At 38.6% G+C, this 21,272-nt stretch overlaps 1 protein-coding gene across 5 annotated transcripts in view; it reads right to left on the bottom strand.

Annotated features, from left to right (window-relative positions):
* The window catches only part of kmt2cb (lysine (K)-specific methyltransferase 2Cb), a 142,592-nt gene that overhangs the window by 102,690 nt on the left and 18,630 nt on the right, over nt 1–21,272 (bottom strand). For all 5 annotated transcript variants that reach the window (XR_013816627.1, XM_079818573.1, XM_079818575.1 and 2 more), the window contains exons 3-4: nt 14,617–14,705; nt 3,283–3,436 (exon numbers count right to left, since the gene is read on the bottom strand). Coding sequence is in view for 4 of the 5 variants with exons in the window: in XM_079818573.1 (XP_079674699.1) it covers nt 3,283–3,436; nt 14,617–14,705 (243 nt within the window). In the remaining variant the exon portion in view is untranslated. The remainder of the gene's footprint in view (nt 1–3,282; nt 3,437–14,616; nt 14,706–21,272) is intronic.

Below are 21,272 nucleotides of genomic sequence, written 5' to 3'. Positions count from 1 at the left end.
TCGATCTTGAATAGCTACAGCTGGTATGAATGACAGTTGAACAATATGCAGGGTAGTGTAGTAAATGAATCATTTTAAGTAAATCCAGTTATTGTAACCATAGAGTAGCCTATATCAGACAGGCCTAGCAAAAATATATATCAGGCCTTGAAATAGGCTGGTAAAAGTCAAAGTAACTGTAGCCTTATACATATCTGCATTTAATTAATTTGTACGATTTAATCATGTAACTATGTTTAATTGCAATTGTCCAAAGTGTGGCCCTCCGTTTACTTTGCCAAAGTAACTGTGGCCCTCAGACTAAAACTGTTGCCCACCCCTGCTTTATATCATTTGGTTATTTGGTGTCCTTTTGGAGTCTCCCAGTGTGCTTTTTTGGAAAGACATCTAAATTTACCCTGGAAAAAGCTTGCATTGGCCATAATTGGCCATTGCTATGGAAATAACGCTTCTATCTGATGGTTTACTTTTGCTGGATATAGCAAATGATGACAAAATGAGCATATTAAACAAGATAAATGGTGTATGCTTAATTACCATACCGATAAGTGTGCGATTAATCGAACAAAAGGATGTGATTAATCGTGATTAATCGAAATGTTTGTCTATTGACAGCCCTACTTTAAATATAAATGTAGTGAAAGCCCAGATTTTAATACAAAATATGCATAAAATAGTGCTGTCAAATTGATTAACCACGATTAATTGCAACCAAAATAAAAGTTCATGTTTACATAATATGTGTGTACTGTGTATAATTATTATGTATATATAAATACACACACATGCATGTATATATTTAAGAAAAATGTGTTGTTTATATATATTCATATTAAATATAAATTATATAAATATATATATATATATATACATGCAGATATTTCTTAAATATATACATTAATGAGTGTGTATTTATATATACATAATAAAATAATGTAATTTATTACTCACCCTCATGCCGTTCCACACCCGTAAGACACCCGTAAGAACACAAATTAAGATATTTTTGATGAAATACGATGGCTCAGTGAGGCCTGCATAGCCAGTAATGACATTTCCTCTCTCAAGATCCACTAATGTACTAAAAACATTTAAATCAAGTGAAAAAACGAAATAACGACTTATATAGTGATGGCCGATTTCAAAACACTGCTTCATGAAGCTTTGGAGCGTTATGAATCAGTGTATTGAATCATGATTCGGATCGCATGTCAAACCGCCAAACTGCTGAAACCACGTGACTTTGGCGTTCCGAACCGCTGATTCGATATGCTCCGAAGCTTCATGAAGCAGTGTTTTGAAATCGGCCATCATTATATAAGCTATTATTTCGTTTTTTTGGCACACAAAAAATATTCTTGTCGCTTTATAATATTAATATTGAACCACTGTACTCACATGAACTGATTTAAATATGTTTTTTAGTACATTAATGGATCTTGAGAGAGGAAATGTCATTGCTGGCTATGCAGGCCTCAATGAGCTATCGGATTTCAACAAAAATATCTTAATTTGTGTTCCGAAGATGAACGGGGGTCTTACAGGTAAGAAACGGCATGAGAGTGAGTAATAAATTACATTATTTTCATTTTTGGGTGAACTAACCCTTTAGGGGATAATATCAGCAATTACAATAAACAGAAATATTTAAATTTGTACCATACATTTGAAATGACTGAAGTACACTGCAATAGAATCATACCTGCACATAACCTACCTCAGTCTCTAACTGTTACACTGATAGGAGACGAAAGCAAGTTGCAAAACCAAAGTTTCTACTACTGTGAAGGATGTGGGAGTGTTAGAATTCACACATGCTGTTTCTTTTATTTTCACGCTCACTGAAAATATTCAACAATTAAACCAGAACTCCATATATTCTCACTGGAATAAAAGTGAGGAGACCGCTTCGCTCAAAATATAGCTATATAACATTGAAACAACAGATTCAACCGTGAAATCACGTCCAGCGATATGAGTAACTCCTACTTTACTACTTCCAAATGAAAATGATCACATCATGAATGTGAAAACAAACAAATTTGCTACAGACTGATGGACAAAATATTATTTTGTGTTGCAATGTGGTTACGTCCAATTTCTTTTAATTATGAATGTGTAATTTCTGAGATGATGCAAAGATAATAATCTTTGACCACTGTAACATATCCTCAAAATGATGAAGTATTGTCAGGGAGGCTTGTTGTGTTGACGTCACAACAAGTAAATATCGTTCAGCCCTCAGATATAAAATTGGTCGCCAAATCATTGGCCCTCATGGGCAGTACAGTCCGTCCTAAAAAGCCATCTTTCAGTCTGTTAGCAACCTTTCATGGACTGAAGCCTGGGAGACCTGCGGCCGTGGTGAGTTCACTGTTTGGACAGGGGTTTGTGTGTTTATGTATGTATGTGCATGTGTGGCAGGGGAACCTTAAATTTGTAGTGTAACATCAACATTGAGGCACATTCAGCTGAGAGCATAAACAAACAAGACACGGTGCATACATACCAACAAACCCAGAGATGGGTCCAGATTCAGAATGAAATATGTTTGAAAAAGCATACTATGTTGAAGGAAATTGTGTAGCGCCAAATGTATTTTCACAGTCCAACGTCACAAAACTTGCTGGGTGTAAATGCAACAGAACAAAAATTCATTCATTAGTAGTAACTAAGCAACTATTCTATTCTGAACAATGAATGTCACAGAAGTATTCCACTAATGTTAAAAATATTGTCAATTTTACTTCTCTGTCATAAATCACACTAGAAATCAAGAGATCAAATAGAGTACATTGCATTGTGGGATACAGTACTGTCAGCATACTGCATATATTTTGGGAATGTAAACAGAAAATTTGCATGAATGCTGCAGTTGGCCTTATGTAGCACCTTTCTGATCTTTGTGCTCCTGGAAACACAGTCAACTTTCCGAGCTGGAGGACTGTGCCACGGCAGCACTTACTCCTGAGTTCCTGCACTGCAGTCTTCTTTACCCAGAATGCTCTTTTATTAAGCTGATCATGTGCCCATCCCCCATGTTAAGACAGAATGGTAGCCAACAGCAATACATGCACACATGCTTTAGCACACGTGTGCTAACGGGCATTTATAGTTTGACCTTCCATTTTGAGATCTTGGTGGAAAGGCGCAAAACAGTCAAAAAAGCTTAAAACACGAAGCCATTCACAAACATTCACACTGACACACACACACGCGTCCACAAGCGCACGCTTCCCACGCCGGCGGTGAATCAGCCTGGCGAGAGGATGCTGCTCTGACCTGCTTTTAGCTTCTCCAGAGGCTGATGATGTTTGTGCCGCCCCCGTCTCAGGGCTCGCAGGAAGAGGGGATGACGGTTGCTCCTCTTCCTCCCCCTCTGCTGAAACTGCCACGGCAGAGGCGTCCTCCGTCTCCTCCTGCTGCCCTTTAGTGACTAACGAGAGACACAGAAGGAGAAATGCACCCATGTTAATTAGAGCTGCACCAATACAGATATTTTGGCTAAAACTGATAATTAATACTTAAATACATGATCGTTTAACCAACTGAATTTCATGTATCTATTAAAAATGGAACTACACAGATCGTGTAAAACTATCAAAGTATTAAGAAAGTCATTTAAAAAATGTGTTTTTACTTGTCATTTATAATAGAATGTGATTCAAAATAACAAAATGCGGTTAAAAAAAACAACTTCACATCATTTATTTATGTTACCAATCCTGATTTCACTTGCACTTTGGTAAGTTCTCAAACACAAACAGCATCAAAGAACATGGATCGCTAATTGCGTTCCGATACTCTGTTGGAAGAGTTGGAGCAAGTTCAAAGTCCTTTGAGGCAAGTAAGTTCATTTAGCAGCCATCTTGTTGACATTCTCATGCAGAAAACCACTTCAGAATAAAAATGAATGATCAATTTAAAAAAAAAAAATATTTGAAAGATGCAATTAAAGTCCCTGTAAAGGCAATTCTGAGATTTTTTTCTAAACACATTACAAATGTTAGAAATGTATTGCTGAAACAAATTACAAAGACTGTGAACTATGTAGTACTGAATTCAGAAGTTAGACCGTTAAACAGTTTTTCACCGTTGCTGTGTTCAGGATTTTCTGGGCGGGGCTAAAACGGTGGCTCGATGACGCACTGGAGCCACCGAGCCTGGCTCCTCCCCTAACACGATCATAACTAGAGCAGATTCGCATCAGTTTGCCCGCTCGATCGCTAGTTACTGCACAGCTTACAAAACAAACACGATGATCAAGAAAAGGTGGATTCATTTTGTGAACAGCCACCGACGCCTGCCTCTGAGTCTGCATTGACAATACACCGGATCGTTTTACAAACTTTCACTGGAGACAACTAGGATTCACTGATAATCCGCTGCAGAACCGACTATCCCCCGCCCCGGCCTTAGTCCTCCCGTCCCACCGACATCTGGTGCGTCGTGATCATAGACGGTCCTGATCAGTGAGTGTTGTCTTGTGTGCCACGGCAGCTTTCCCGCGAGTGGGCGTGGTTTCGGCGCTGACAGCGGACACAGCCCCAGCGTTTGAGAGCAGAGAATGCTGCTCATTTTTTCAAGTTTTTGATAAGCTATTTTATGTACTTGGCGGATTTTTTAATGATTCAAATTTGGCTGGGTGGTTAATAACACATTTATCTGTGGTGTGAGAAACTCAGAACACATGTTTAGTTTTGACTTTACAGGGACTTTAAGGTTGGATACGGGTATGGTTAAAGGGTCATTTCAGTGATTTAGCATTAAGCTTTGTATCAGTAGAAACCCCGTAGTATATTTGAATTATGGTACTTTTCCCCCTCATATCCCCCTGAGACGAGAGAATTATGCATTTTATTTCAGGAAAAATTCCTCCGATTACGCAAATATCGTCATTTTGCGTCATCTGAGGATTTTTTGGCCAGAGGTTAAAAACTACAGCCAGTAGAGGGAGCTGTTCCGCATGTTTTCAACCCGCCCACAGGGAAGAGATCTCACGCACAGAATGTAAATGCGCTCGCGGCTCGACCTCATAACGGAGCGATGCGTAGCAAAGTGAGTGTTTCAACTTTTCAATGAATTCCTATTAGGGCTGTCAACGAATATTCTAAATTCGAATATATATTCGAATAGTAAAAAAAAAAAAACAATTTCGAAGGTGAAAATTAATATTAGAATAAAAAAAATGTGGAAAAAAACGCCCGCGGTAGTAGAGCCGTGGCTGTCTGCTTTGCGAGTGGGCACGTTAGCGCGAGCCCCAGCTGACTGCGCACGCTCCTCCCCAAACGGACGAGGCGTTTATACTTGACGCGCTCGCCGTTGTGCTATTCTTTGAAATGACAGAGGGCGACTCGGAGTAATTGTTCTATAAACCATCAGGAAAAAGCGTTGAGAAGAAGTGGGCTGATGTACACAGCTGACGATATTTATTTTAGTACACTTCACCGAAAACCACACTACAAAAGAATCATGTAAAACAGATCAAAATAAACCTTGATATTACTTGTGACATGAGAACAAAATGTATGTAGAAATGTAACGTTAACTTATACAACTCAATTTATGATCTCTTAAATGTTTCCTAATTTCACTAAACACTTTCGTGAGTTTTCACTTAGTTTCGTGAACTTTTCTTTATTAAACGGGCTTGTTTATGCTTTTGTAGGCTCATTTTGTAAATATAAGCAACTGGACCACCCTTACTTTGCATCGCCCACCACAAGCTCTTTGTCTGCAACACGACAAGAGGTCATAACGGAGAAATTAATTTGGTTCATTTGTAAGGACATGAGACCGATCAGTGTCGTGGATGGGGCAGGCTTCAGGGAGTTCTGTCAGTGTCAAGCAATGGATCCGAGGTATTAACTGAATAGATATTGCATGAATAAAGGATAAATGCACTGCTTCCACTGGTTTGATTATTTACCATTTCATGTCAAGGAAAAGTTCCATGTTTACCACAGCAGCTCGCTCGGAGCGTTCAATATGCTCTAAAACTTCAATTAATATTTGTTTCAATCACTGAATGAAGCCTGCTATATTTGGGACAAGAGTCGCGACCTTAAATTGCTTGCACAAAACTCTTGATCAGCACTCAAAATGTTTTTGTCCATTTAAACCGTTATGCGCTGAGAGTGTGAGGGTGAGGGCGAGGGCGAGAGAGAGTGAGGTCCGCGTCTTGGCCATTAGTTGATTTACTTGTTTTTGTGTAGGTGATACGTTGTCAAATACGTTTAAACTTAAATAGAATACCTATACAAGTAGTTATGTCTCTTTGTATTCATTTGTCCTGTTATTGACGTAATGCGCGTCATTGACAAAATGCGCAACCAGATGTTCGAATGGTTTGAATATTCGTGGTTTTTTTAGAGGGAATATTCGAACGTCATTTTTGAGCAATTTTGACAGCCCTAATTCCTATGAGAGTTTAGCTTCCATTTGCGTTCAGAAACGCGCCAGACTGGACACGCGCTGAGAATGACAGCGGCGCTTACCTCAGATACTACTTCCCTCTCGAGCTGAATGAGATTTGACTCCTCCTGCTGTGTTTGTCCTGTGACTTTCGTTCGGCTCACTCACACTTTATTGAAAATACACGTTCAGTTTTTAATTGTAGTGTTTATTCTCTAACTGAACAAAATTATATTATTATTATGAAGATAAAAACGACGCTGGGGGCGGTGTAGGGAGTGGCCTCGTAAGGCAGCGAAGCAAGTGCATTCTGGGAGTTGTTGTCTTTCATCCACATGAGACAAAAATACATTTTATGTCTTTTCTCAGTCTAGAAGGCACCAAATTCAAAAATAATTTCACATTTCTACTACATAAATGACACAGTTTAAATTCACATTCATCTTCCCAGCGCTGAAGTGACCCTTTAAGACATGTTTTGTTGTATGGTTAGATTTAATGTTGGCTTTTAAAAGTGTAATTGTGGATGTATCAACAGAAATTAATTACCAATGTGTTTTTTTGGTAACACTTTATTTTACAGTGTCATTGTTACATATGTTAAAAGGTAGGCGCTACCAAGACGCAAATATTTTACATGAACAAAATAAAGTTAAAACTTGTTTTGAGCAATTTCTTTGTCATCTGCAGATTGATTTTAAGTAGGAGGGGGGGAAATCTATTTAAATCGTAAATCGCATTTTTTGTGAAAAAAATCTGGGATTTTTTTTTTTTGGCATATCGCCCAGCCCTAAGATTTATTTAAAATTTGTCTTATTCTTCAATAAATTACAGGCCTACAAGTACTGCTGCAATCTACTTGGATGGGGAAAGACAGAAATCTCTTTTGAGAAAGCTCAAATGACACCAAAACACGGTATTTTTTAGGTTGTTCTAGCTAATGTGTTTTGAAGTAAACAAACAGACGATGCATCTATCAAAAAGACGACTGGTTCTTTTAAATGGGCGGTGAGATTTACAAGTCAATATAAATGTTGCCATCCATGAAAAGTTTATTTATTATGAACTGTGCTAATTGTTTCCAGTAAACCAGTCCTTCAGTTCCATGCCAATATATTTCATTTTTAAAGATCCTGAATGACGTGTGAACAATGGTTGAATTTGTATAATGTCAACAGCAGCCTGCTAAGAAAAAAAGTAGAAAGACCCAGGATCTTTGGTTTCCCTGTTCGAAAAACAAACACGTACCCCTATCGATTTTGATTTATAGGGAAATATGCAGAGCACGTGCCACCTGTTAATAAAAGAGAAACTGGGAAACTGTTGTCTCAGAACGTACACAATGTGAACAATTAGAGGTGTGAGTCACCTGTGACTAAGAGCGCCTAGTGAGCCGAGATCTAGTTGTGGTCTAAAATAGACCGCATTCAAACCACAGCTGCAGTCAACCACCTCCTGTAGGCTACTCATTTCATCCACTGCAGTCTAATCTTACAGAGCTTCAATGGAACTACTACAGACACCACAAATTAGGGTCAATTTGCAAAGATAACTAGGTATTGGTGCTTGTTAAGGTAACATTAGCATTCATATAGCTCATATTTACGGTTAGGGATATTTATGGTTAAGCCCAAACGCTTTGTATTAAACTTGCAGCAACTCATTCCATAACGTTTGTACCTAAGACATGTAATTGAATCTCAAATTGTGCAGGTTGTTGTGAAGAGGTGTGTTATTACTTTTCTAAGCAATCAATTTCCATGTGGCAGATGATAAAATGGGTAAACAATCCCCGAAGACTGAATAGCAAAATGCTAAAACCGCAACATGCTAAAAAACATTGAAGTTGCGTCTCAAATGACACCCTATACACTATGCACTTATGAACTATGTCCTCATCCATGTACTGTATGAATTTTATATGGTTATTTTGTCATTCAACATATGAGTCTGATGCCCCTCCCTCTCCGCTATGTAATTAATGCTGCCTACACGTGCTATCGGAATTATCGTTAAAAAAATTGGACATATAATGCCCTCTCAAGTCTTTGAATGAATTTGAATGCGATGAGCTCTTAATCATGACTTCAGAAGTGGGTAGTACGAGATTATGCTACAAATGTATTTATTCCCTGTTAATTTAGTGCATCATCCGGTTATTTAAAGTGCACTTTTTCTTTTGGGAATTTTCAGTGTGAACACACTACTCGCACTATTTATACTTAAAAACATCATAGAATAGTGCATAAGTACACACATTGGGATGCACCTTGAATACTCTGAACACTTTAGGAACAAGTGATAATGTGCTAAAACACTCAGAACAGCCTATAAACTGAACAGCTACATGCTACAACTAGGGATGAAACGATTACCGGTTTCACGATAAACCACGATAAAATGTAGTGACGGTTAGTAATATCGTATAAAATGTAATTATCATTAAAACCGCGTGTGATTATCACGATTTTAAAACTCGCGGTAAATCTTGTCCAGTCAGCGTCAGTCTGGCTGCAGCGCTGTTTTCTGAATGAGAAGATATGGCAGAAGGCAGTGACAGCACCGGGAGATTTTTCAGATATCTAAAAGGACCAAATCTGAGGCGTTGTCATATTTTGGCTTTTACAAAAGTCCTGAGGGAAACTTAATCGAAGATGGTCACCCTGTCTGCAGAACATGCCAGAAGAAAGTCGCTGTAATAGGGGGAACACTTCAAAACTACGAACGCAAGGCAAGTGGACTTTGATCTCAATACCAAAACTACGTCTGGGAAATAATAACGTGAAGCGAACGAACAAGTTCAGACAAGACTACACTCTAAAAAAAAAGGCTCGTAATCATAGGGGAACCTTTTTTAGTGCTATATAGCACCAATTTTGGTGCTTCAGTGGTTCTTCAGCGGTTCTTCAGAGGTGCTATATAGCACCTTAGTCAAAGAACCGGTGAAGAACCTCTGAAGAACCGCTGAAGAACCTCTGAAGAACCGCTGAAGAACCACTGAAGCACCAAAATTGGTGCTATATAGCACTAAAAAAGGTTCCCCTATGATTACGAGCCAAGAACCATTTTTGGTGCAAAATAGAACCTTTTTTTTTTTTAGAGTGTAGGGTGACATTTAAGGGATAATAATCAGGGTTTGCCATTAACAACCGCCATTTGCGGGTGTAAGTTAACGTTATTTCGGCTGCACACTAGCCACTCTGCTGTTGAACTTATTATAGTCTTCTCAAAATCCATCTGTTATAATCGCGTTGCGCATTATAACCACTCACACGTGTTTATATTGAGTTTATGAATGCAATGTCTCATAATCAGAGGCGTTCAGATTATCCGGAATTTTGTTCAGAGCGCGCGCCGCTGTCACGCGCTGAAATCTACACTAAAAGCAGAGATGTGTGTGTAATGTACGCAAGCGATTCACTCATCATACAGTGGATGACTGTTTTTATTCTATTTCAGCAGCGAAAATAGTTTCAACAAACACAGCAGAACCACAGCGCATCTGATATGACTGGCAAAAAGTTGGTGAATTCAGGGACCGTCTCTAAAGTTACACACAACATTGGTAACGTTATACACGTTTGAAACTTTAATAGCATTTGAAGAGAATGAAAGTCATAAAACTGGCTGTAAAGTGATCATCTAGGTGTCAGGTATGATGCAGACATTTTGATATTTAATAAAATAAACTGTCAAATCATATGGAAATATGGATATGCATTATTTCTCTAGGATACTGTTTGGGCTTTTACACAAAACATGCTAGATTTAAATGCATCATTGTTGAACACTGATGAGAATATTGCTTGAGAATATATTTACAGAGATAATATTAGAGATTATATTTACGATAAATTATTGTTATTTATGCGTTGATATTGACGACGGCCATTGTAAGGAAGAAAATCCCACAGAATCTTGCTTAAAAAAGTGCATAGAGCTGCTTTAGTTTGTTTGTTGATTTTCAAATATAAAACTTGAACAAAACCGTGATAATATTGATAACCGTGATAATTTGGGTCACTATAATCGTGATGTTAAATTTCCATACCGTTTCATCCCTAGCTACAACTCAGAACACCTCAGCAACGGAATAGAAAAATGGTTACAAAAAACCACTACCTTAATATCGGTATAGCAATAGACTACTACACACCAGAAATCGTAAAAACATGCTAAAAACACTCAGAACATCTTAGCAACATGCTAACAAATGCTACCTTAGCATCTGAACTGCAATATGCTACAGACGCTCAGAACACTCTAGTATGTGCTAACACCCTGCAAACTGATAGCAACATGCTAAAACACTTAGAACACCTTAGCAGCTAAACAGCAACATGCTAATAAAATCAATGAATCAAAATATACTTCGAACACAGAACACCCTAGACATAGTGGGAAAAAACATGCTAAAAACACTTCATACACCTCAACAAAATGCTACACACCATACAAACTGAATAGCAACATAATAAAACACTTAGAACACTTCAGCAGCAATCAATACTAGCAATAGTAAAACAAAACAAAAAAACACTAAAAATATCTTAGCATCTGAATATCAATATGCTACAAATACTCAGAACACTCTAGAAACAGTGAGAATGTGCTAAAACACTCAGAAAAGCCTATAAACGAAAAAGCTACATGCTACAACTCAGAACAGCTTAGCAGTGGAATAGTAACATGGTAAAAATCACTACCTTAACATCGGTATAACAATAGACTACTACACACTACACTACTACAGAACACCCTAGCCATGGTGAAAACATGCCAAACACAACCATCTGCAACATTCTAGCACAGTGAGTTTTGCACAGGCAAACATCACTCACTTTTTCTCTAGAAAATGTAAAAATGTAGTGGACTTAAACAAAACATTAAAAGGCTGACAGCGCTCTCCAAGAAGCAGCAAAAAAGAAAAAAAAATCTTTAGTAGTTACTGGGTACTTGAAGGGTCTTTTATAATTATGGTGCCATTTACTTCAGTGGTGACCTTGACACAAAGGTTATTTCTGAGGTTCAGGAGGCTAAGCAGTTACTGACAGCACCTTTAATGATCCTAGCTCGTATTATTGACTGTGAGAGAGTGCTCCAACCTCCAAGGCGAAAGTGACTTGACATTCAAAGGCAGCGTCAGCTCTCCTGCAGTGTCAAGACAATACACCTGGTTATTATAGCTCCATGTAGGCTTCACAGAATGAATGAACAAACTACTATGACAGTTCAACTAATTCAACCACGAATAATGGCCTATACCGCAGATTAAAAAACAACCAAAAAAACCAAAACAGATTTTATCCTTACAATGTTAACTTTAAGTTTTAGATGAGTAAAAAAGCACACAAAAGTCCACCCGATGATGTATATTACGTAGCTTCTCCAGTAACAAGATACCTTTTTCTGGTCTTTTTCACATTATGCTGTAGCTTTAGTCAACTTTACAGCCCTTCAAATAATTGCTGTTCTTTTTCTTGATATAACTTATAAAAAAATACATTTTAAAATAATATTTCACAATATCACTGTTTTGGTTTCCAACTAAAGCCCTATTCGGACGGTAATTGTTTCTCATGTGGACGTCCGTAAAAATAAATTTGCATGCCACCTCAGTGATAAAACTCATGCATTCGGATGGCGATTTATTCACACGGTAAAATGGTAAATGGACTGCATTTATATAGCGCTTTCAACAGACCCATGGTCATCCAAAGCGCTTTACATATTGCCTCACATTCACCCATTCATACACCGATGGCGGTGTCAGCCATGCAAGGCGCCATCCAGCTCGTCGGGAGCAGCTGGGGTTAGGTGTCTTGCTCATGGACACCTCGACACTTGGTCAGGTGGAACCGGGGATTGAACCACCAACCTTCTGGTTTGTAGACAACCTACATGAACCACTGAGCCACTGTCGGTAGAGGAGTGAGTTTTGTGATCATACGAACCTGGGAACGCACTGCTCATGTGGTCAGTCGAATGATTGTCTGCCATAGGAAATTATTAATTATTTAATTATTTAAATCTCCTGTTTAAAAAATAGGAAGATAGGACATCATTTAAATTTTTTTGAAATGAGCGGAAATAAGTTAATACAGACTCGTATTTACATGAGGTAAACATAACACTGCTAATGCAATGTATATTACGTTAATTACTGTCGTAATAATGGCCCATTTCAAATGTTTACTTGTTTTTCTCGTCTTAGTCTTTGGAGCGGTAATAAAAGATTATTCTTGTAAATACTTTCCAGCATTTCAGTAATAAAAGTGTAGGCTAGATCTTTAAAATGCATCCAAATTACAGCGAAGCGCAAACATACGGTGCTCCACAGTGGTCAAAAAGGATACAAACAGTGAATTTTGAAGCAATCTCTTTTTGAAAACTCGTGGATTCGGACAAAGGCAGCCTTTAGCCCTATTCGGACGGGTCGTAAGGTATTTCATCATTTACAGGGGCTAAATTACATTAAATTACAACTCTGGTTTTTGAAAGAATAAAAAAAAACAGTAATTCAGTCTGGGATTTTTACGCATGTGGTAGGAGAAAAACACCAACATTTTGTATTCGGACAACAATAAAATCACTGACCCCAGTAAATGCTGAAAATACCGTATGTCCCTATGAGAAAGTACCACCGTCCAAATAGGGCTATAGTGCTATTTTTCTTTAAAGCTTCGCCCACTTAAGTAGATTTAATGTAGTTATCTACTTTTAACTACAAGTTATCCTGTAGCTTAGAAAGCTGCAGTTTCAAGGTATCTTGCCAAACACTGTTTGTTTAGGCGTTGCTATGTGTTTGCCAATGAGTTTTTGGTGCATTACAGTTGCTAGGGTGTTCAGAGTGGTTGTTAGGTGACAAATAATAGCATACTTCTCCTAAACCAGTGGTTTTCAATCCTGTTCCTGGGGACCCACCGCTCTGCACATTTTTTAAGTCTCCCTTTCACACAGAGCGATGATCGCAGAAAATTGATGCCATAGAATTGCTAGAATGCCTTCTGTGTGAACGCAAGCACGTCCCGGGATCAATTCCAGCATGGACACCTAGTAGTGATGATGCTGAAGCTGAGATCGTTCACCAGCTTAGTGGAAAGGTACATCCTGATGTCACATGTCTTTACGGGATGTGTGTGAATAACTGGCAGTGTGAATGCACCAAAATCAAACGATCCCAAGACAAATCGCTGACTCATTATCAGTGTATTTTCTGGAATCTCTGTGCGAAAGGGGATCTATTTAACAAACCTGATTATCAGTTCATTAGTTGAGTGTGTCAGATAAGAGAAACAAAATGTGCAAAGCGGGGGGTACCCAGTACCAGGATTGAAAACCACGGTCCTAAACAACACAAACAATTTGAGGTTTCCTCAATTTATGTAAATAACAATTTATGTTAACAGAAAAAAAAACATTGCAGGACTAAATGACAAAGTTGGGGTTAGGAGTAAGAATGAAAAACAATGATATTGATGTCTTATTCGCATTCAGAAAGCACCACTAATTTAAAAATGCCTCTAAAGGTAAATGGACCAAACACATTCACAACCAAAACTAGTCTTTAAGCTGCATGTGAACCTGAATGCACATCGTACCTTCAACAGAAGGCCGCCAGCCACAAGCAGGCAAAAAGGGCAGAGAAAATGAGGGGAAAATGCACGAGACGAGATTTTAAAAGGCTTTCAGAGGGCATTAGCTTCAACTGGCTGCTGCAAACCTCAATCACATGGTTTGAGAGGTGGTGGGGAGACTCCAGAGCAGAAAGGCTGTGGCTGGAGTCAAATCCTTTCAATTAGAGCTAGAGAGCGGAGCCATGTGGAGACGGGCGAAAATCTCATCAATCCTGCTCAAGGAGTGTGGACGGCCGAGCCTCTTGAAAGCTCCTCCTCGGCTGGCCAAGGTTTGAGTTAGATTGACTGCATAGCTGGGAAAGAAAATCAATTCAGGGCTCCACATTGTGATTTTGTTTATCATTGGAACTGCCTCAGAGGAGAGTCAGCCTCGCTCTCTGACTCTTGAGGAAGGGGGATGTGACGGCTGAAAAGAAAAGACTGACACAGGAAACACAGAGTGGTGGGAAAAGAAGTTTAAAGAGGGTATATGTGGGGGAGGAGAGAAGAAAAGAGAGGAAAGAGTAGGAGAGGAAGCCAGAAGAAAAAGGTGAAAGTAAGAAAAGGAAAAGAGGGCTGCAGTTACCTGTCTCCTGTGTGCTTCCTGTTTCTGCAGTCTCCATTCCATCTGTGCTGTCTTCATCCTCCACCAGAGCTTTTCCTCGCCCCCGATTCCTATGAAAGAGACATTTATTACTATGTTAGATTCAGGGAAGACTGGTTGTTCATGAATGGAGTGCACCGTTTGTACAAAAAGTAAAAACTCATTCATTTTCTCTATAAGGAAATAGATTTTAGACGGAGGTTGTTAATTGATGGAATATGCTTTTGTTGAAGCCATTTACATTTATTTTTATCATCACATTATTTCAAACTACTTTTAAAATAAATCGCTTTTAATTAAATACTACATTACCCATGAGGCTGTAAAGACAAAATTCCACCAATCAGTGAGCAAATCATACCAAAAACTTGCAGGGAATGCCCACAACCATGAAGCACCGCTCCTGTAATGGAATCGGTCTTTCTTGTGCTCTCAAAATATCATTTTTATATAATTTTGCAATAAAATTAAAACATATTGTTTCCATAGATATAATCATCAACTTTGAATTAAAGAGGTACTTCATCGCTGGTAAAATGGGCTTTCATAAAAACGTGGCTGCTTGAACAGTAGAAAGGTGTTTTTTTTATTTTATTTTTATCGGTGACAAGAAAAAAAAAGAAGAAAAAAAACTGTTGACCTCATTTGCCAAATAGGTAGAAAAACTTCAACACCCATAATGCACTGGGCACGTTGCCATCCAAGGCCACTTCCACCAGTCTGCTATAGATACTCTTGACAGAGTCAAATACCACCTTGCTTTAGTAGGAAATAGTTCTTAGTAAACTTAACAATATCGTGCATGTTCATTATCGTGATATATCGTTTTACCGTATTCCTCCATGTTTGTAGTCAACATTTCAAACTGCTTGACCATGAACCAGAATGAGTAAACATTGTTAATTTTAGTTGTGGGCCGTTATCGGCGTTAACGTTCTGCGTTAACGTGAGACTCTTATCGGGCGATAAAAACAATATCGCCGTTAATCTATTCTCAAAGTTGGGTTGGGAGCTGGGTCTATACTACGCCAGCTATGATGACTTTCACCTTGGTATTTTAGCCTGTATACCTAGCCGAATTGCACTGTAGGGGGCGAGAGAACAAGTCTTCGAACCGGTGTGTATGGCATTATCAGTGTATTTTCTGGAATCTCTGTGCGAAAGGGGATCTATTTAACAAACCTGATTATCAGTTCATTAGTTGAGTGTGTCAGATAAGAGAATCAAAATGTGCAAAGCGGTGGGTACCCAGGACCAGGATTGAAAACCACGGTCCTAAACAACACAAACAATTTGAAGTTTCATTTATGTTCACAGAAAAAAAAACATTGCAGGACTAAATGACAAAGTTGGGGTTAGGAGTGAGAATGAAAAACAATGATATTGATGTCTTATTCGCATTCAGAAAGCACCACTAATTTAAAAATGCCTCTAAAAGGTAAATGGAATGTAAATATGCCTACTAGTGTTGTCAAAAATATCGATATTTCGATATGTATCGATACTGAAATATCTGAAACGATACGATACTCATTCTTTACACAGTATCGATATCAGCTGCGCTCTCCTCTCCTCTCGACAGCGAGTTGACACGCACCCGCCTCCTCTCATTCAGTCCGGTTAACCCTCTGAACATGGCGAACGGGTGTTCTGCTCGATTTTTCCTCATGACAGCGTGTTGGTATTGGTGTGACCGGTCTGCATTTCGCGCGGGGTTGCACATAACGTTAATTCTACTAATTCCCTCAGATTTCGCGCTCGCATCTGAAGCGCACACACATACCGTAATAAAGCCGCCTCTGACATAAAAGTGCAAAAATGAGCTCCTTTTCCAGCTTATTAATGGTCAAATACACTCAAAAATGTCTCAATGCCCATCTTGGAGAGTTTGAATGTAAACACAGTATTTGGGATCCATGCGTGCGTCAGATCTTAAAGGGACAGAAGTTATTTATTATTCAAACTACAAAAAGACAAACGATCACTTACGAGCACACATATTCTGAATGGTTTCGACAGAATTCAAATGAGCCATTTTAATCAAGATTAATCTAGATTAATTCCAAGATTACAGTGAGATTAATCTAGATTAAAAAAATTTTATCTATGCCCACCACTAGTTCATTTACATATACTACCGACATTGTAATAAGCGGGTCGAAAATCAGCAAAGTTACACTGTAATGTTTTAATTCGATTATGTAATACGCAATGCTTCATGGGATTGTAGTTCTTTCCCTCACTAAAGCCTTGTACCTCTGTCCGATTTTCAAATACTGTTTTGTTTTCAATAGAAGTTTGTAATGTTGTGATTCAACTTATTGGCTTGGACCAATGCTTTAAAGAAGCTTTTTGTAATCCATATGGGAAAAGAATGGTATGAAAGTGGACAGATACTAATGCACTATATTAGTTAAATACAGTACCAGTTGTCTCTGATTCCTAACAGAGTGTCCCTGGGCAAGGGTGGGACAGCCATGTGAAAACGGTGTGTTGGCACATTTGTTTACATGCAATGAGGGAGAAGTAACAGGTGCAAGACCTCTCATTAAAGCTGCCACTCAACAGAGGAGCATCATGAAGATGACATTTCCTCATTTACTCAGAAGCTCTGAGGGCGGATACACAACCCTGCTCTGGTGTCGCCACTCAAACCTAGATTACACACTTAACCGGGTTTCATCTTCTTGATGACTCATTCGCACGAGATGTGTCCAGTCAGATCAGGTTTTGATCACTGCATTTCATCAACTTTGTGCAAATGGGGTTTGTGTGATCTGTAATTTGACATTAACTAGCCTTTTCCCTCCAATTAAAAAAGAGGAACAATTAAATATATACAACTTTTAGATATTTAAAGCTTTGCCTTTTGTCTCGAAAGGAAAATAACCATCCAAACAGAAAAGTGAAAAGTGGTCTCTATTTGACAGGTGATTGGAGGGGAGGGGATGAAAAATAAGAGGGCTCTGGGTGAAAAGGAAATTCATTTCAAAGGCAAAGTCTTATTGTGAAGAATGTGGCAACTGTGAAGAATAAAGTCACATTGCGAGGTACAAAATCCCCTTATAAATTTACAAGTACAATATCTTTCAAAAGTTTTGGGTCAGTAAATTTTTAAAAACATTTTTTGAAAGTCTTATTGTCAACAAGGCTGAATTGATTTGTTGTTGATTTGGTCCCGAGTTCGAGTCCCGGCTCATGGACCTTTCCCAAATTTGTTTTAATCTCGATTTTAACCAGCAAGACTTTCTTACAGGCCATTCACACAGAACACATTTTTGCAGTAAAAAAAAAAAATAGATGGAGGTCATTGGAAAAAACGTTTTTTTTTAAGTTTTACTTTTTTTTTACTTGAGCGCCGTGTTTTTAGAATGCTGTGTCATGCATGAGACACTGCAAAAGACACTGATCCAATGGTCAAACACATCCGTCTAGCGCATGTTTTTCATAGGAAAAACATTTGAAAAGTAGCGCAGTGGAATCAAAAAACACATTCTGGGTGTACGTCCCCTTAGTCAACCTACTTCACCAGCTGCATTTTGCTGATAAACCGCAGTTAAAACACAAGTTAAAACACAAAGATTATTATTTCCCAAGGTTTGATCAACCAAGGATTTGTCTGGAACTGGGGATATCAGGAGAATTTAAGCATAACTAATCCTGCCACTATTTTTACGCTATTCTGTGTTTTGTCTTTGGAAAAGCTCATTGTTCCCTATTGTATGTCATTGACTCATGCTATGGTTGTAAAATGTAAAATCCACCATTTGTTAGAAAAGATAGAAATGCAAATCTCATTACCTTTATTGAAGCTAATAAAGTATTCTCTTTTTACCTCACCCTTTCAATGGATTCGGTGTCAAAGAAGTGCATGACAGGCTGCCAGTCACATGAGTTTGCCCTCAGAAAGAGCCCAGCCTGAAGCTGTTGCCATGGTGCTACGTGACGCTCTAGTCTTTCTGAACACGCAGTACTCGGAGGACAGTATCTGATGTACAGTATGAACTCCTGGGCAAAGAAAATGGGCCAAGAGCACATTGGCTAAACTCTAAGCTTTTAATTGTCTTAACCACAAATTATTGGTCAGGAAATAAGCCAAATGTAAGCAAATGCACTACTTAAAAAGCCAGTGGTGTCTCAGAAAAACATCAAAGACAGAATGAAGTTTGCGTCAGAAAATGGGAAGTTGTGGACTGATGAATCACAATGAAACATGAATTGCATGGTGATTCTCCAGAGCGGTGTCTTCGAAAATCTGCTGAGAAATATATAATAATAAATGCTTCTCTACCACAGTGAAGCATGGAGGAAGAGACTGTGTCATTGTGTGGGAGCCTTTTTAGCTGCTTCACTGGGAAAAGTCATTTAATGCTTTGGAGTACAGGAGAATATTGCAGAATGGCTTGCTTCCCACAGATGAAAAGCTGTTATCTAAAGAGAACTGATCAGATGTTATTTTTCAACAAGATGCTCTTGCCCAAAGTACAAAGACAACCAAGAAGTGGCTTGAGAACAAGTCCATCAGGCTCAGATTTAAACCCTATAGTGAATATTTGGTCTGATATTAAACTCAAATGAACTGGGAGACATTTTTCAACTACTCATGAACTGTGTGAAGCCATTATCATTGAGTGGAACAACTTCTTCCTGTAAAAAGCTGTCTGCATGTTGGGGAAGGCTATTGAATGCTAAGTTACTTTATCTACATTGTTTGTGTAATTTGTACTAATTTCCTGACCAGTCACTTGTGATTAAAATGGTTAAGTCTATTAAAAGACCACTAAATATTTTGCCATTTTTGGCATGCCCCCTTTTTTCCCCAGGAGTGTAGGCCTACTAGTTCATACCAACATTGAGAGCACAAGTGTACATCCCATACAATTTTAAGGGGAAGACCTTCTGTAAACAGCAGTTCCACATCCTTAGCAATGATTAAAATAACTGGCCAATTCATAACAATTTTAAGTTTTGGCGAATTGGTGGCTAATTCGTATATGATTTCATCAGTACGCGTTAATTCGATCTGCTTACGCCACGCTGACATTAATGTTTAGGGGTGGAATTTCATGTTTATTTTGTTTCTAAAAAATCATACACTTCCGTAAAAATCACATTGCAGAAATGTATTCGAAATCGGCACCTCGTGAAATGGTTCCATTTTCTCAGTCAGTTGTTGTTTTATCGCCAGCTACAATAGACCAACGGGTGAAATGTGAACCTGGTTATATATGTGTCTATGCAGGTTCCCTATAACATTTACAAACTGTTAGCACATACATTCAGTTAGTTCCTCTTTGTGGTTACAGTACCATTTGTGGGTACAGAGACATCAAAATCCTTCAACAGGAAGGCAGTTTATTCGGCAGCCATCTTGGTAACAACCCCGTGCAGCTATTTCTAAACATACAAGTACAGCGACTATTTGTTTGAATAGAAAGACTGAAATCTCAAGGTATATTTTAACAGGGAAATCACTGAGGGGGCAAAAGGTGGTGACAATTCTAGGGCCTCCCAACTTTAGGGGTCCAACAGCGATTTTACAGTTGAACCCCTCTCTGAAACAACAACAGCAACAGCCTGCCCCAGAGGCCCAAATACAATAGCTATGGCTCTCTGTACTTTATAATATATAATCTAACAATGGTAAAAAAAGAAAGAAAAAAGGCTTAAATCATACACAAAAAGGTTATTTTTCAGGCTTGTTAAGCTATTCAGGGTTTTTCCTACATTGAACATTTTTTGGCGGCCGCTAAAACAATTTTTTGTCCCGCCAAAGCCTTATTTGATCAGTTATTGTGATTTATGAGTGATGTAGAATAGATGACTGCTGGCTTGCATTAACTGAGTGACAGATAGAACGATCAGAGAGCTCCTCCCCCGCTCACACGCTCTCTGTCTTCAAAATAAGCATTCGCTTTCTAATATTTCACATATAACGTTAATCAAAATCAAAAGGTCGGAAGACCGAATCCATGTTGCACGTGGCGCTATCAGACGATGTTTTCCTTTCATTACCGCTGGGTGTGAAATGCGCTATAAAAAATGTTGACTCTTCTCTGACCAGCTGAGATAAACCATACTTTCAATAAACGGGAAACAAATCCTATCCAGTTATGAAGTGTTTTCTGTGTGTTGACAAATCTTTCGCGATGTTCTAACAGAAGCGATTCGCACACAACGCGTGTGCTAATGTCCGATTCGTGCCCTATATGACTCCTTTGAACCAAATCATTTTAACGACTGGTTAGAACAACTGAACTGTCCAACACTGAACTCACAAATCAGTTTAATCATTTACTCAGAACATCTCTGAAATGAGAACACAAGTGTGCTTACCCAATTTAGCAAGAGTAGGTGTAAGAGTTACAGGGCTCTACATAGCGACCATTTTGGGCGCATTTGCGCCTTGAAAATTACTGCGTACGACTGTGAAAAAATATTTAGGCGCACCGGTGCGAGTGACACGATCGATTCTCATGAATAAATGTAGCCTATAATACAATCGGAATAAAAACTACAACTGCCAAAGTGCATCAACACTGACTGAGCAACAGTTGCGTTTCGTTCTGCGATCGACTGCTTGTCATGCCTTCTGTCAGCAGAGCATGTGCAAAAAACGTGTGCAACGGACTACACTT

This window comes from Gobio gobio (assembly GCF_949357685.1).
Source record: "Gobio gobio genome assembly, chromosome: 6".
Lineage (NCBI taxonomy): Eukaryota > Metazoa > Chordata > Actinopteri > Cypriniformes > Gobionidae > Gobio > Gobio gobio.
The sequence above is the reverse complement of the archived record's forward strand: the minus strand, read 5'-3'. Positions and strand labels throughout refer to the sequence as shown.